Source organism: Erythrolamprus reginae, chromosome 2 (assembly GCF_031021105.1).
Source record: "Erythrolamprus reginae isolate rEryReg1 chromosome 2, rEryReg1.hap1, whole genome shotgun sequence".
Lineage (NCBI taxonomy): Eukaryota > Metazoa > Chordata > Lepidosauria > Squamata > Dipsadidae > Erythrolamprus > Erythrolamprus reginae.
Genome location: NC_091951.1, coordinates 242,985,601 through 242,999,914, shown reverse-complemented (window position 1 = coordinate 242,999,914; position 14,314 = coordinate 242,985,601). Strand labels below are relative to the sequence as shown.

General features: G+C 38.8%; 1 protein-coding gene across 4 annotated transcripts in view; it reads left to right on the top strand.

Moving 5' to 3' along the window:
* Positions 1 to 13,461, top strand: part of PSD3 (pleckstrin and Sec7 domain containing 3) — a 248,184-nt gene extending 234,723 nt beyond the window's left edge. For all 4 annotated transcript variants that reach the window (XM_070742360.1, XM_070742361.1, XM_070742362.1 and 1 more), the window contains one exon: positions 4,273 to 13,461. In XM_070742360.1, the coding sequence (XP_070598461.1) occupies positions 4,273 to 4,488 (216 nt within the window). In that variant the 3' untranslated portion in view covers positions 4,489 to 13,461. The remainder of the gene's footprint in view (positions 1 to 4,272) is intronic.
* Positions 13,462 to 14,314: the final 853 nt, after the last annotated feature.

Below are 14,314 nucleotides of genomic sequence, written 5' to 3'. Positions count from 1 at the left end.
GCTCCGTTCCATTGTTTGTAACCTTCAGTTGGGAAAAGCAGTGTATCATAGGACAACATTTTTGAATTGATTGACCTTAAATGGATTAATTTACAGAATGCAACCAAAATCTAGGATCTGAGATTAAAATATGGCAAAGTTATAGCTCCTTCGTTGCTGCTGCCTACCTGCAGTTACGAGATTGTCATTTCTAGTCCTTGAAGCCAGCTTCCTACAATGAAAGTCGGTGGGGAAACCAGCGTGTTAAGTTAAAGGTTGCTCTCATTCCAACTGGGGTTTTTTTTGGCCCACCAATAATTATTTTGCTGTTTGCGGGGGGGGGGGGGGGGGGGGATTTAGGTAAGTAAATATCTCTGTAACTATGACCCAACAGAGCACAATTTGTCTAGTAAAAAGCATTAATCTAGGATGGTGAATCAAACGTGTATTTGCTTTGTTTTGAGCTAGGCAGTTAGTTTCTGAAGACTCAGTCTGTAATAATTTAGGACAAGGGTCCCCAACCTTGTCCTAAATTATTAGAGTCTTCAGAAACTAACTGCCCAGCTCAAAACAAAGCAAATACACATCTGATTCACCATCCTAGATTAATACTTTTTACTAGACAAATTGTCTAGTAAAGATTTATAGACTTCAATTCCCAGAATTCCTCAGCCAGCTTTATTTATTTATTTATTTATTGGATTTGTATGCCGCCCCTCTCCAGAGACTCGGGGCGGCTAACAGCTACAATAAAACAGTGTACAATAGTAATTTGGTATTGATGATTAAAAATCAATTAATATAAAAACCAAACATACATACATACATACCATGCATAGAATTGTAAAGGCCTAGGGGGAAAGAGGATCTCAATTCCCCCATGCCTGGCGGCAGAGGTGGGTTTTAAGTTGTTTACGAAAGGCAAGGAGGGTAGGGGCAGTTCTAATCTCTGGGGGGAGTTGGTTCCAGAGGGCCGGGGCCGCCACAGAGAAGGCTCTTCCCCTGGGTCCCGCCAGGCGACATTGCTTAGTTGACGGGACCCGGAGAAGATCCACTCTGTGGGACCTAACTGGTCGCTGGGATTCGTGCAGCAGAAGGCGGTCCCTGAGGTAATCTGGTCCGGTGCCATGAAGGGCTTTATAGGTCATAACCAACACTTTGAATTGTGACCAGAAATTGATCGGCAACCAATGCAGACTGCGGAGTGTTGGTGTGACATGGGCGTATTTAGGAAAGCCCATGATAGCTCTCGCAGCTACATTCTGCACAATCTGAAGTTTCCGAACACTTTTCAAAGGTAGCCCCATGTAGAGAGCATTACAGTAGTCGAGCCTCGAGGTGATGAGGGCATGAGTGACTGTGAGCAGTGACTCCCGGTCCAAATAGGGCTGCAACTTCCAGTATGAAGGTCTCTCATTGGGTCCTCAAGCCAATTGGCAGAGCCAGGTCTTAAGGCTTTTATAAGAGATCAGGAACATGGGAGCCATCCTCATCTCAGACGATATTCCAGAGGGCAGGATCTGTTACTTCCCTTCTAAGTCTTGCTTAGATTCTGAATAAGATTCTGAATAAAACATTTGTTATATTATGCATTTGGAATAGAGGCGGAAAAACCTGTGAGGCTGAAGAATGGTTGCTATACAACAATCAGCATTCCTGGCACCATTTCCTTTCTGTTCATTTCTCTAGCATATTCATTATCTGATGAAGCATAATCAGTTCGGAATACTATCTGCATTCATCTCACTAGTTCGGTATTGTTGAGTGACATGCTTATATAATTATTTGTCTTTTCACCATTGTTGGAAGTATAAATACTAAGCACATGACTATTTCATTTAACTGTCAAATTGATTTTTTTTTAAAAAAAAAAATCTCTCTCTTCCAAAGCTCATCCCCAACCATTGCTTTTTCTGATGTGTTCTTTTAAAGAGGCCTTGAAGTCTTCTTGTGTTTGTATAGCAATGCTTGGCTCGCTGAGTCATGTTTTGAAATAAGAGAAAGCCCTTTTTGTACTTGGTTGGAGACCAAATTTTGACAATAGATTTTCCTTTAAAGAATGGATGGCATTTGGTAGAACTTCATCAACATTTGTCATGATTTATTAGGAAGGGTCAAAATGCATGTCATTAAATAAGTAATACTGGAAACTGCATTTTGCACCTTTTAAAAGCCTTTTTTTCTGAATTCTGATTAATCCCCACTGGTTGCTGATCAGTTTCCGGTCACAATTCAAAGTGTTGGTTATGACCTATAAAGCCCTTCATGGCACTGGACCAGATTATCTCCGGGACCGCCTTCTGCCGCACGAATCCCAGCGACTGATTAAGTCCCACAGAGTGGGCCTTCTCCGGGTCCCGTCAACTAAACAATGTCGTTTGGCAGGACCCAGGGGAAGAGCCTTCTCTGTGGCGGCCCCGACCCTTTGGAATCAACTCCCCCCTGAGATTAGAATTGCCCCCACCCTCCTCGCCTTTCGTAAGCTCCTTAAAACCCACCTCTGCCGTCAGGCATAGGGGAACTGAGATATTTTTCAAAAATATATTAAATCTTCTTTTACACTTTGTATTTGGTTCCTGGTAGGCTCAGAAATTTGTGGCAGTGAAGTGATATATTAAGTTGCAATGATCTGCCTAACTGAAAACCAGCAACAGTATCTTTTACAAATAATTAGAAATCCATACCATACCAGAACACATGGCATAGAGAAAAAACTTAAGTTCAATTCTATAATGATCATTTTAACATCATAATACTCCACTATTATATTCATAATCATGGAAAGATGAGAAGCTAGTAAGTACCACATTAAACTTCTAAATTTTACGTGTAAATGTATATCCATTTGCCATTGCTGAATTTTCTACTTTATATACTGATTAGCTGGGCATAAAATGAGAGAAAGCATTCTCCCTCCCAAATCAAGTTGGGATAAAAGGGGAGGTGTAGGAAAAGACAAGGTGCGGCAACAATAAGGATCCTTCTTAAACATCTTTATCCTGCCTAAGTCTTGTGGGTAGGCTGAAGATAGCAATAGCACTTATATACTGCTTCACAGTGTTTTACAGCCCTCTCTAAGTGGTTTACAGAGTCAGCATCATGCCCCCAACAATTTGGGTCCTCATTTACTGACTCGGAAGGATGGAAGGCTGAGTCAACCTTGAACCAGCGTGAATCGAACTGCCAAATTGCTGAATTAGCCTGCAATTCTGCATTCTAACCATTGCACCACAATTTATTGCACACTCTGAAATCCACTACTTTGGACAAGGTTCCTTGCATGTCTTTTCAAAATACATCGTTCAAAGCTCAAATGCTTCTCCTGAGAAAAAAAGCCAAGACATGTCCTTCAGTTTTCGGTTTATAAGACATTCCTGTATTACTTCTGGAATGCCCGTTTCACCTCTATTATTTATTTATTTATTTATTGGATTTGTATGCCGCCCCTCTCCGCAGACTCGGGGCGGCTAACAACAATGGTAAAAACAACATGTAACAATCCAATTTAATAAAACAACTAAAAACCCTAATTATAAAAACCAAACATACACACAAACATACCATGCATAACTTGTAATGGCCTAGGGGAAGGAATATCCCAACTCCCCCATGCCTGGCGACAAAGGTGGGTCTTGAGTAGTTTGCGAAAGACAAGGAGGGTGGGGGCCATTCTAATCTCTGGGGGGAGTTCATTCCAGAGGGCCGGGGCCACCACAGAGACGTCTCTTCCCCGGGGCCCGCCAAACAACATTGTTTGGTCGATGAGACCCGGAGAAGGCCAACTCCGTGGGACCTTATCGGCCGCTGGGATTCGTGCGGTAGAAGGCGGTTCCGGATGTATTCTGGCCCAATGCCATGTAGGGCTTTGAAGGTCATTATCAACACTTTGAATTGTGACCGGAAACCGATCGGCAGCCAGTGCAGGCCGCGGAGTGTTGCAGAAACGTGGGCGAATCTAGGAAGTCCCATGATGGCTCTCAGGCTGCATTCTGCACGATCTGAAGTTTCTGAACACTTTTCAAAGGTAGCTCCATGTAGAGAGCGCTGCACTAATTGAACCCTCGAGGTGATGAGGGCATGAGCGACTGTGAGCAATGACTCCCTGTCCAGATAGGGCCGCAACTGGTGCACCAGGCGAACCTGGGCAAACGCCCCCCTCGCCACAGCCGAAAGATGATGTTCTAGCTAATATTGCTCTGCCAATTTACTTGCTTTATGTCCAATTTGCTATGACTGATTTCCACACACATCGTAGAAGTGACACTTGAGACCGAGTCTTTTCTTTCTTTCCAGAAAACCCGTTATGAAATCTATGTGTCTCTTCTGAAAGACGGAGCAGGAAAGGAGTTGCTGAGTACCAGTGAGATTGATGGTCCTGGACTGAAGAAATGCCACTCCAGCCCTTCATTAAATCAGGAGTCTCCTGTTAGTGCCAAGGTGAAGCGTAATGTCTCCGAGAGGAAAGACTATCGACCAGAAACTCCCAGCATCAAGCAGAAGGTTACTTAAGGAAACCAAGGCAGGCTGGAGGATCACGCACGGCTCTCTCTTTGATAACCTGTCCTTTGCGAAACAAACAAAAATTAACACATCTGCCTGAATTGGGTGTTAGTGACATTTTTCAGTTGTAAATTTTGTTGTTTCTGTACAGGTTGTTGGAAATGTTTTGGCTTCTAACTTGCGTTTGCCTAGTTAAGTTACCATAGAGCAATTGATCCAGCCCTCCTTTTTTAAAAATCAGAAAAGAAGTAGGGAGGCGAGAAAGGGACAGGAGATATTTCATGGTATATTTATATCTCTCTGTCATATGTTGGTTTTCTTTTCCTGGCTTGTAATTTTCATCTGAACTGCTGCTGCTGTTCAGCCTTGGGGGAATGACGAGACAAATGGAGGCTTATCAACTTGTTAAGCCTTGTCAGCGGATAAGCTAAGATGTATAAGAGACTGGGAAAAAAATGTTCAGGTGTTGCCAAGCTCGGTAACAATGTGTCGTGGAAGATATGGCAGTAACTAGATTATTGAGTGATCAGTTATTGTGATCTCTGAGTCCAAACTTTACAAGTTAATATTTTGGATACAGAAACAGATGAAGACTTTCGCTGAATAGAAATGATTTCAACTGAAACAGGTCTTATTTTTTCATGTTCCTGGGTGGAAGCTTTCTACCATAACCTTCTCTGTTTTACTGCACATAGTGCTACCCTAATGATTCTCAACAGCAAATAATCATATATTCGTTGTACTGATAGCAGTAGCTGTGTAATGTTTTTGTTCAATTGGCATTATGGTCCTCCTTCAGATGTTTAAGTATTTTCAGGCACTTTATAAACTAGTTGATCAAAATGTGGTGTCATTCCAGTCCCCATTTGCTGACCAACAGGTACCCAATGCTATAGAATTGCCTGACAGAGATGTCTGTCTATCCCAATATTCATACTATAATTTCCTGATTTTTTTTCAAAACAAGGCCCAAGGAGTCTCTCATTATTACAGTTCCTAGAGTGGTCTCATTTCCGCTCAATCCTGATGATGAAAAACATCCTGCAGTGCAAACCAAAGACAAAAGAAATAACCAGAACAATGGAGGTTCAAGTTATAATCAGGAACCTTGGAAAAAGGCTTTCTGGGAAATAAGAAATTTTGAAAATTGTTGAACCTCGTTAAACCCAGAAATGGCAGCGCGAAGATAAGGACATATGTTCTAGAGGGGCATTATTTTCTAGGCGGGGTTTGTACATTTCTTTGCCCACATTTTGAAGAGGATAAATTGTGTGTTGTTGGTTTTTGTTTTTTTTTAAAAAAGACCCATCCCCTAAGCTCTGTCAGGCTGGGAGATAAGAAAACGACAGGGTGACACATGTGAAAGCTCTGAATTAGGCTCCTAAATTTAGAATACTAAATAAAAGCTGTCACTAGTCAGGACATTCTATATAAGTGCAATTAAGGTATTGTTCTATTTCAGTACTGGTAACTTGCGGCTGTTTAGATGCCACAAATATTATAGTTCCCAGCATCAATCTCTATTAAACCTGCTATCTTAGTTACATATCAGAAGTTCATTAAGATAGGACTCTTACCACTGTATTTTCATAAGAAAATTTCCTTCATTTTTCAGTCATTTAGTTATCACTGCATGTCATGAATACTAAATTGGTATTTAGGGTACTGGATGAGTTGCTAATTCCTGCTGAAATAGAAAGATTCACAAAGAGTGGCACATAGTTTCATCAGAGTTCAGAAAAGCCAGCAAATTGTCAGCCTTCTTGAAACAAAAAGAAGTGGCAGTATTTTTTTTTTTAAAGTGGGAGCGGGTTGTGTTAGTTCAATGTATACTTTGTACTAATGGAGTTCAGGGGAAAAAATGAAGCAGCTGTAAAAAATATTTGAGAAAAGAACCATGGTAAGGCCGGAGAGAGATACATATGAGAAATGTTAAACTCATCCCTTGAAAAGGGAGAAATCAGTTTTCCCCCCTCTACACATGGGTGAGACGGTGATACTATATTAAGGTTATCTAGGGCAGTTCCATAGCAAAGTACACTAAACTGAATTATTCAAGAGCCTTCCATGTTGGTTGTCTGTTAGCCTCCACGTCTCTTTGTTGAGTGTTATTTGATGGTGCTTGCAAACTCTAGGATAGTAGGGTTTTTAGATTTGCATTTTGGAATGATTACAGCATGGTAGGCATTATCAGGTGTGTGTGATGTACACCTTCCATTACAATGCAGAATTGGTGGTTGGATTCACCCGTTGCGCTAAGCTGTGCTTTGTTCTAACCAAACTCCATTCAGCAGACCACAATAGCTAGATTCGCTGAGCCAAAATCAAATGAAATGCACCCTGGCATAAAGCAATGTGTGAACCCGTCTACGTAGTGACTCACTCAATATTTGTTCATATAAAGACTCACTTTGGAAAAATGATCAGTGGGGAAATGGTGGCTGCTCTTTCTTTCTCTTGTAGATCAACAAGCCCTGTAAGATTTTGGAGCAACCAATGCGACAGCCAGGCAGCAAGACTATATACATATATATTCCCTTCATCTGGTAGAGTCAGCGCCAGTGAGTTACATGGACTTTTTGATGACCTAGTAGGAGTTTGGTCCAGATTGTATACAAAGATTGGAGAGGGTATTACTTCCCCCCCTTGACCTCCTGGAGGAAAAGCAGGATATAAAGCTAACAAATAAATAAATAATATAAATAATAATAAATAATAAATAAGCATTCCCTCCCCCCCTTAGAATACTAGGTACTTTTCCATTTGTGTGAAACTGTGGGTTGCTTCATAGTCTGGATTTGGTCCAGAGAGTACTCAGTCAGTTGGAAAGTAGTGAGCATGATTTAGGATAAGAGCCCTAGAATTATAAACAGAAAAAAAACGCCACCTAGCTGGATCTCTGTGCTCAGAGGGAGAGAGACTGCAATTTTCTCCATAATGCCCATAATGACATGTCAAGTTAACTGTCTGTGTCATGTTTCCATTTTCACTTTCCCTGTCCTCTTTTCACTTTCTAAGAATCAAGCTCTAGTCAAAGCCCGTTAGGCTTAATATTAAAAGTACAGTTCTTGAAAGAGGTTTGATAAAACAGTTGGAAGCTTTCTGGGTTGTTGTTTTTTTCCTGGATTCTTTTGTGATGCTTCCAGAAGGCTGAAACAAACCCCAAGACGGCTATTCAAGTCACACAATTAAAAGCTGGAATGGGCTTTATATGCACTCTTGTTCTCAACGTGCACCCCGATGACTGTTGCCTTGGGGAAACAGGAGTGCAGCCAATAATTGAAGGGCTGCAATTCATGAATGTATTTGTGTCTATTTCTTTTCAGAAGCAGAGGGGCATTCAAATTATTTATTACTTCCAAGGTGCCTATGGTGGTGGCAGGCAGAGGGTGTGTTGTAAATTACCTAGACAGCAGTCAACTCCTCGGCTGCATCCCTGAAATAAGGGGTCAAGCAAGCTTTGGCTTCGTTACAATCTTAGTAAGTAGCTCAGTAGTTTTTTCTCAGAGGAATAAATCTGCTTTTACTTCGCATTCACTTATATAGCAGAACATCAGAGATTGCACTTGGAGTGAACATGAAGCTGCCTTTTTGTTGAAGTGTTGACTGCAGCAATTTATGATTAAGCTTCTCCTACATAACCGCGTTATGAATCAGCTTTTATATATAAGGTTGGGTTGTTGGGGTTTTTTTTGCTCACTTGAAAATTAAGGTGTAGTTACCTTGCATGGGAGATATGGGTGCACTGTTGATACGGATGTACACATCTAGACAAGAGCATGCATCAAAATAGTTGCCTATGCTTTTGTGAAATATGTATATTGATAGGTACAATTACACTTAGGTCGTTTGCAATTAAAAGGTTTTGGCTGGCCTTAGATAGGGCCAAGGTACCTTGTGCTATATAATTCTGTTTTGCTGTTTGCAAGCATTGTTTCTGCAAGAATTGGCACATTGGCATTCAAATTGTGTATATAATCCTTACGGTTGTGCCATGGCTGTCAGAGTCTATGGCAAGAAGCTCCTATAGAAGTATATTCACTGGTCTCTGGATATATTTTTATATGTCAAAGGTTTCCCTAATGTTACTTCACTTTGCCATGGAAGTTCGTGGCAAAATAGCCAAATTTCCTACAACCTTGTGGCTTTTTTAAAAAAACAACACACATTTAGCTATGTATCACTTTTTTAATCCCAGGGGTTTTGAAACTTGGGTGGGTAACTACGAATAATTGTACATGATCTAAAAATTGTTCGTGAAATCCTGCAGCTCATATCAGCAATTACAACACCCACAGGAATAGCTTGCAGGCTAAATCCCTTGATATTTAAACTATTGGCTGTGTCTGGAAGCAGCGAGAACAGCTTTCCAGAACATCCTTGCCCCCTCGGTCTCCCAGTGTTTTCTTGCCAGCTATACAATGTCTTTATTTCTAAGTCTTTCTGTTCGGTTTTGGCCAACACTCTGTTGTCACTCCAACTTCTACATTCCCTAAGACAGGTGCAGCTAAAAGCTTTGGAGCTGAACTCTTCAGTGCTTGATAACCAGGCTATACAATTATTATTGTAGCTTTTTATAGTCCTTGGAGTCCTTTTTAAATTCAGCTAGGCTTAGATTTCAAAACGGTCCTATTTATTGCACCAAGTCGAATGCATTTTGAAAGAAAAAAACAAGTTCTTCTTTTAACAGATCACCCCAAAGTGGTTGCAGTTGCCTGTTATTTTTCTTTATATTGTGGTATCTTGCCATTTTAATATTTGGGATCTGTTTTGAGCCAGATTAGATGTTCTTTTCAAAGAGAATCTCTGGATGGTACATTAATTCCGTTTAATTTTCAGCTGTACAATATGTTCCTAGTTCTATTATCGGCAAAGCTGCAATGCATTCACACTCTGTAACAGACAGAGAAGTCTCAAAAATCAGCACTTTAGTTTAAATTATGTTTAAAAGAAACATATCCAAACTTTTAAAGTATAACTTTAGTAGCACTGTACTTGAACTTAAAGAAATTAACCGAGACAGTGGCAAGTTTTAACTTTTATGTTTGTAATCAAGTCTCATCTTTCAGTCTTAGGTCTCCATCTACATATATTATTTGTCCAACGTTTGTGAAGATTTCTAGAAAAATATTTTAAGTATTTTGACTGATCTGGGTATGTTTGCCCATTAAGAATTGTTATAGTTTGAATTCTGCTTTTCATTTTGAGTTTCTTTAAGGTGAACAGAATAAAATTATCTGTATGCAATGAGAAAGATTATTTGAGGAGGGAGAAATCTTTTGGAGATATCATCAAGCAAATTAGGCTAAGACTATGGGACAAACAGTTAATTTTTAATTTTTCACAGTTGAAAAAAAATGGAAAAGTAATTTTGACATTGGTCACAGACTTTTAAAAACTACAAAAATGTATTTTTTAAGAAGCAGGATGGAGATCATGCTGCTTATATCTATTAACCTACAATGGGAGAATTTGAATGATTTGGCAATATTGAAATTAAAGTTCATCAATGTGCAAAACCAATAAAAATATATTTAAAAAAAGAAATTAAAGTTCATCTTGCACTAATAATGCATATCATCCATTTTAAGTGCATTTTTGTTTTGTCCTATGCAGTTATTGTGATTGAAAATATTACAGGTTTGGCTCAGCTGATTGGAATTTCTGAAAATTGTATTTATAAGCTTTAGGAAATTGGAACTATTAATTTATTATAGACTATTGTTTTTCCTTATTTAACATTAACTATGTGGCTTATCATGGGAAACCATGGTTTCTGAAATCAAGAAATTATTGGTTCCCCAATAGGCTCTTGCTAGGAAATTCAAAAAAGGCTTGTAAGGAGATTGGTCTGCTATTCAGCTATATAGTTTTGAAAGATTTGATCAAGTCTACCATGTAGACTACGTAGAGCTGAGTGATAAGCTATATGTCTTGCATGGAAGGTAGATTATATTCAGTTCTCAATATCTTCCAGGGAAAAGGTTTTCAGATTGCAAACTTTGGGAAGAAAAGAATTCCTTGAAATCTGAGGGAGCACATTTGGAAAACATATTGCGAGGAATTTTCTAGTTCAGACCTTGGCAGAGATTTACAACATTCATTCACTGAGCCCAAACTATTTCTGAATCCATTGGAAACTTGCTCATTTCTGGCTTGTATAGATAGAGCAAAGCAACTTTTTATTTAACTAGCAATTCCTGTTATTTCCAAACCAGTAAGACATTCACCCATATTGGCTGGGGATGATAGGAACAGCAATCCCAGAAACCTGAACAATGGCAGATCAAAATTTGGGATTAGTTGAGAATCCTTACCTAAAATTAAATTGGAAGTAAAACTCACCAAGTATATTTGAATGTAATGAGCATATCTGTGTGTCTCAACAGATTATTTGTTATTACTGCAGAGGTATAATGTGGGTAAAAACGGATTTGTTTAAATCTTAGCAAATATGGAACTGATGCTTGATTGTTTTCTGATGAAGAGGCACGGAAGAGATGATGTGTCTTCTTCCACTGGTTCCATATGAGCTGGCCTCAGTAATAGTTGTGGCTTATATTTAAAGTTTTGCTGTGCTTAGTTTATCTTTCTATCTTGAAGTGACTGAAAATATAGTAGCCATCTTTGTTTAGCAGAGTTCTGCATCGTCTTTTCCACTCTATGTCTTCTGCAGAGTTTAAGAATCTTGCATATTTGTTTTCCATCATTTGTATCACTTGAAGAAGTAGTATGGCTGACATTTGCAGCAGTTCTGAGGCTCAGTTTATATCTGTCATTTTGAACAAATTAGATTTGCCTCTAGGTGGTCTCTCTGCACCATTCTTCTATGATTATTTACATAATCACCTGTGGTACAGTTCTCTGTAAAATCTGACTGTGTACATATATATTTATATATATGTTATTTATTCTTCTTACGAGCTTAAAGAACCTTTATCTGGTAACAAACCAGCAGAAGTAGAACATGCTAGCAGAGGTAGATCATATAAATCCATCAGGCCAATGTAGAAGTGCTCTAGTTTACCCATTTCCCTGAAAGTGGTAAAAGAGAATTAGTAGGAAATGTGTGCTGTATTTTTGCTTCTTTACATCTGTGGCACTTTATTTTCCCCCTGGAATTAAAGAACAAGTCTGTAGTAGGCCAGATGCAAGTTGTTCTATTTCTTTAAAGACATTGTCCTGTGAAATCTTCACTATAGCAGTGTTTCCCAACCTTGGCAACTTGAAGATATTTGGATTTCAACTCCCAGATTTTCCCAGCCAGCGAATGCTGGCTGGGGAATTCTGGGAGTTGAAGTCCAGATATCTTCAAGTTGCCAAGGTTGGGAAACACTGTACTATAGAACAGAATCTCAGAAAGGTATCTCATTTTCTTTTACCTCATATTGGCCTGGAAGATTGGTCAAGATTTTAAGTGCAAGGAAAATATCCTCTGTTTTTATAATGTTGATTTTTTTTCTGAGACCTGTTCAATAGAAATGGAAGAGAGATCACTTTGATATTTCCCACATTGAGAGCGGTACATTAAAAAAAGGAAGAGGGGCTTTTTGATGCTCAAATAAGGAAAGCAGGGCATATCTTATAAAATATAGGATGAGATTGATGATCCTAAATCAGTGTCCTTCAAACTTGGCCTCTTTGCATCATGTCATTAAAAAGCAACATGTAGTTTGAAAAAAGTTCATTGTGGCAAGTGTGAAGAAGGATTCTGGGCAGCCATTTGATCCCCTGCCTCTGATTTGAATGCCTGAGTTTCCATTCCTCTCATTTTAGCAACAATTGGTACACCATTCTTGAAGCTGAAGCCTTTAACAATTTTCATTCGCAGTTACTGCCAACAAAATGATTTGTCCTTACTGCATTGGTAGAAGTTTATATAATGTGACATTTCTGGGAAATGGAAGTTGAGCAGAGACATAATTCAAAACAGTTATTACAGGGAGGTAACAAAATTATTGCTTGAAATTCCTTGCTCAAAACATATCTTTAATTTCTTTCCAAGAGTAATTGCTTCTCTATGTCCCTATGTAAAACCCAAGCAACGATTGCCCTCCAACTGTAGCTTATGTTTATTTTGATTCCTTTCCCTCAAGTGGAGACTTTACCAAACCAAAACTCAAAAATGAATTATCCAAGTCTCCATCATCTGACCTATAGGCTACTCTTCTCTTAAATGTTGATATTCCCCAACTATCCACTGGGCAATTGAACTGTTGACCAGACTTTCCTGAAATACAGAGCAGATTATGTTCTGCCAAGCAAATGCCAGAAATGAGCATCTGGGGGAAGAGGAAGGACCTTGCCTAAGAATCTTAATGACTCCCCATGGGAACATAAAGAGGCAAACCAAAACCTCCTTTCCTCATACAATTAGCCAAAGGATCCAAAAACCTTTTCATACAGCAAATACACTCCTGTTTTTGGACTACAGGAAAATACATTGTCCAGTCTGAAGGGCATCAAACTGGGACAGGCTGCCCTGTCAGCATCACACAATTTCTCTTGAAGTCATTATTCCCTTTTTGTCAGGTACTACACAGGCAATTTCACAATTAAATGAAGGCACTTAGAGAGCTCCTCCACTATATGGAAGAAGGACTCTCACTTATGTGGATATTGTTTTTATATATCATTGAAATAATATTTTTGAGACTAAGTTTACATTTGTTTTCGTTTTTTTCTGTACATACAGTAAATACATTTTCCTGTTTTACCATTGCTAGAGATATTTGCTAGAAAAGCTGTGAGATACTATACTCTCTTCTCATCCCCTTTTGTGTGTGTTCATATTCATAACGATTACTATCTTTCTTTTTAATAAGTTGACATAATGTTGTTTTGGCACAACAAAGCCTAAAGTCTTCTGAATGGATTTTTATGTTTCTGACAATGAACAAACCAGTGAAGGATTTCACATATGTATATGATATATGTATATGTAAAAAAAATAGAAACAAAATAAACCAAAATGTATTTCAACTGCTGAAGCTGATTGCGCTTATTTGAAATCAGAGTTTATTATTACTTACAAAAATGGCCAGCATTTGTCTCGTGATTTCACTTAGTTTGATCATCCTCAGATGGAAAATTGTGGACAATAAAACACAAAGCCACAGTTTAAATACAGTAAGTGAACTCACTATCATTTATTTATTGCTATACATCTCCTCCCAATTTTTCAGTGGGTGTTCTCTGGAAGATAAGAAATATCTTATTTATATATTTTCCCATATATCTGCTGGAAACTGGTTGAAAAAGCCATTTTACTTTTCTGGATTTCCACAATAATGGGTATATCTTACAGGTCCCACTTTATCCCAATCAAGGTTAATCCTGCTTGGATTCTGGTGCAAGATATTCAAAGCTACCCAGTGGTGTGGACGTTTGCTTATGTTATAAAGACAACTGAAAGCAAGAAGAACTGGACAAAGTACTGCAGCAAATGGTGGCAAAATATTCACATATGTTTGTGTGGCTGTTGAAAATCCGACACATATATTCCTTTGTTCATTCATTCATTCTTTCCTTCTTCAGTCTTGGCTATTGACTAACCAAACATTTTATTCATTAAATCTTAAACCTCAGTTGTTATAGAGTACAATACACACACACACACACACACACTAATGGAGAATTTCTAATTTCCACCATGGATGTTGTGGGAAAGTAACCAGCACTGTAAAAACAGTAGGAACAGTTCTGTAAGAAGGACATACCAATGATGAAGTTACAGAAAGCTGACCACACACTGTACATTGGTTTTAGCACCCATACTACGGTAGTTTAATAAGGAGGGAGACAACAATAAATTCTGTATAGAAAAATTATTTAT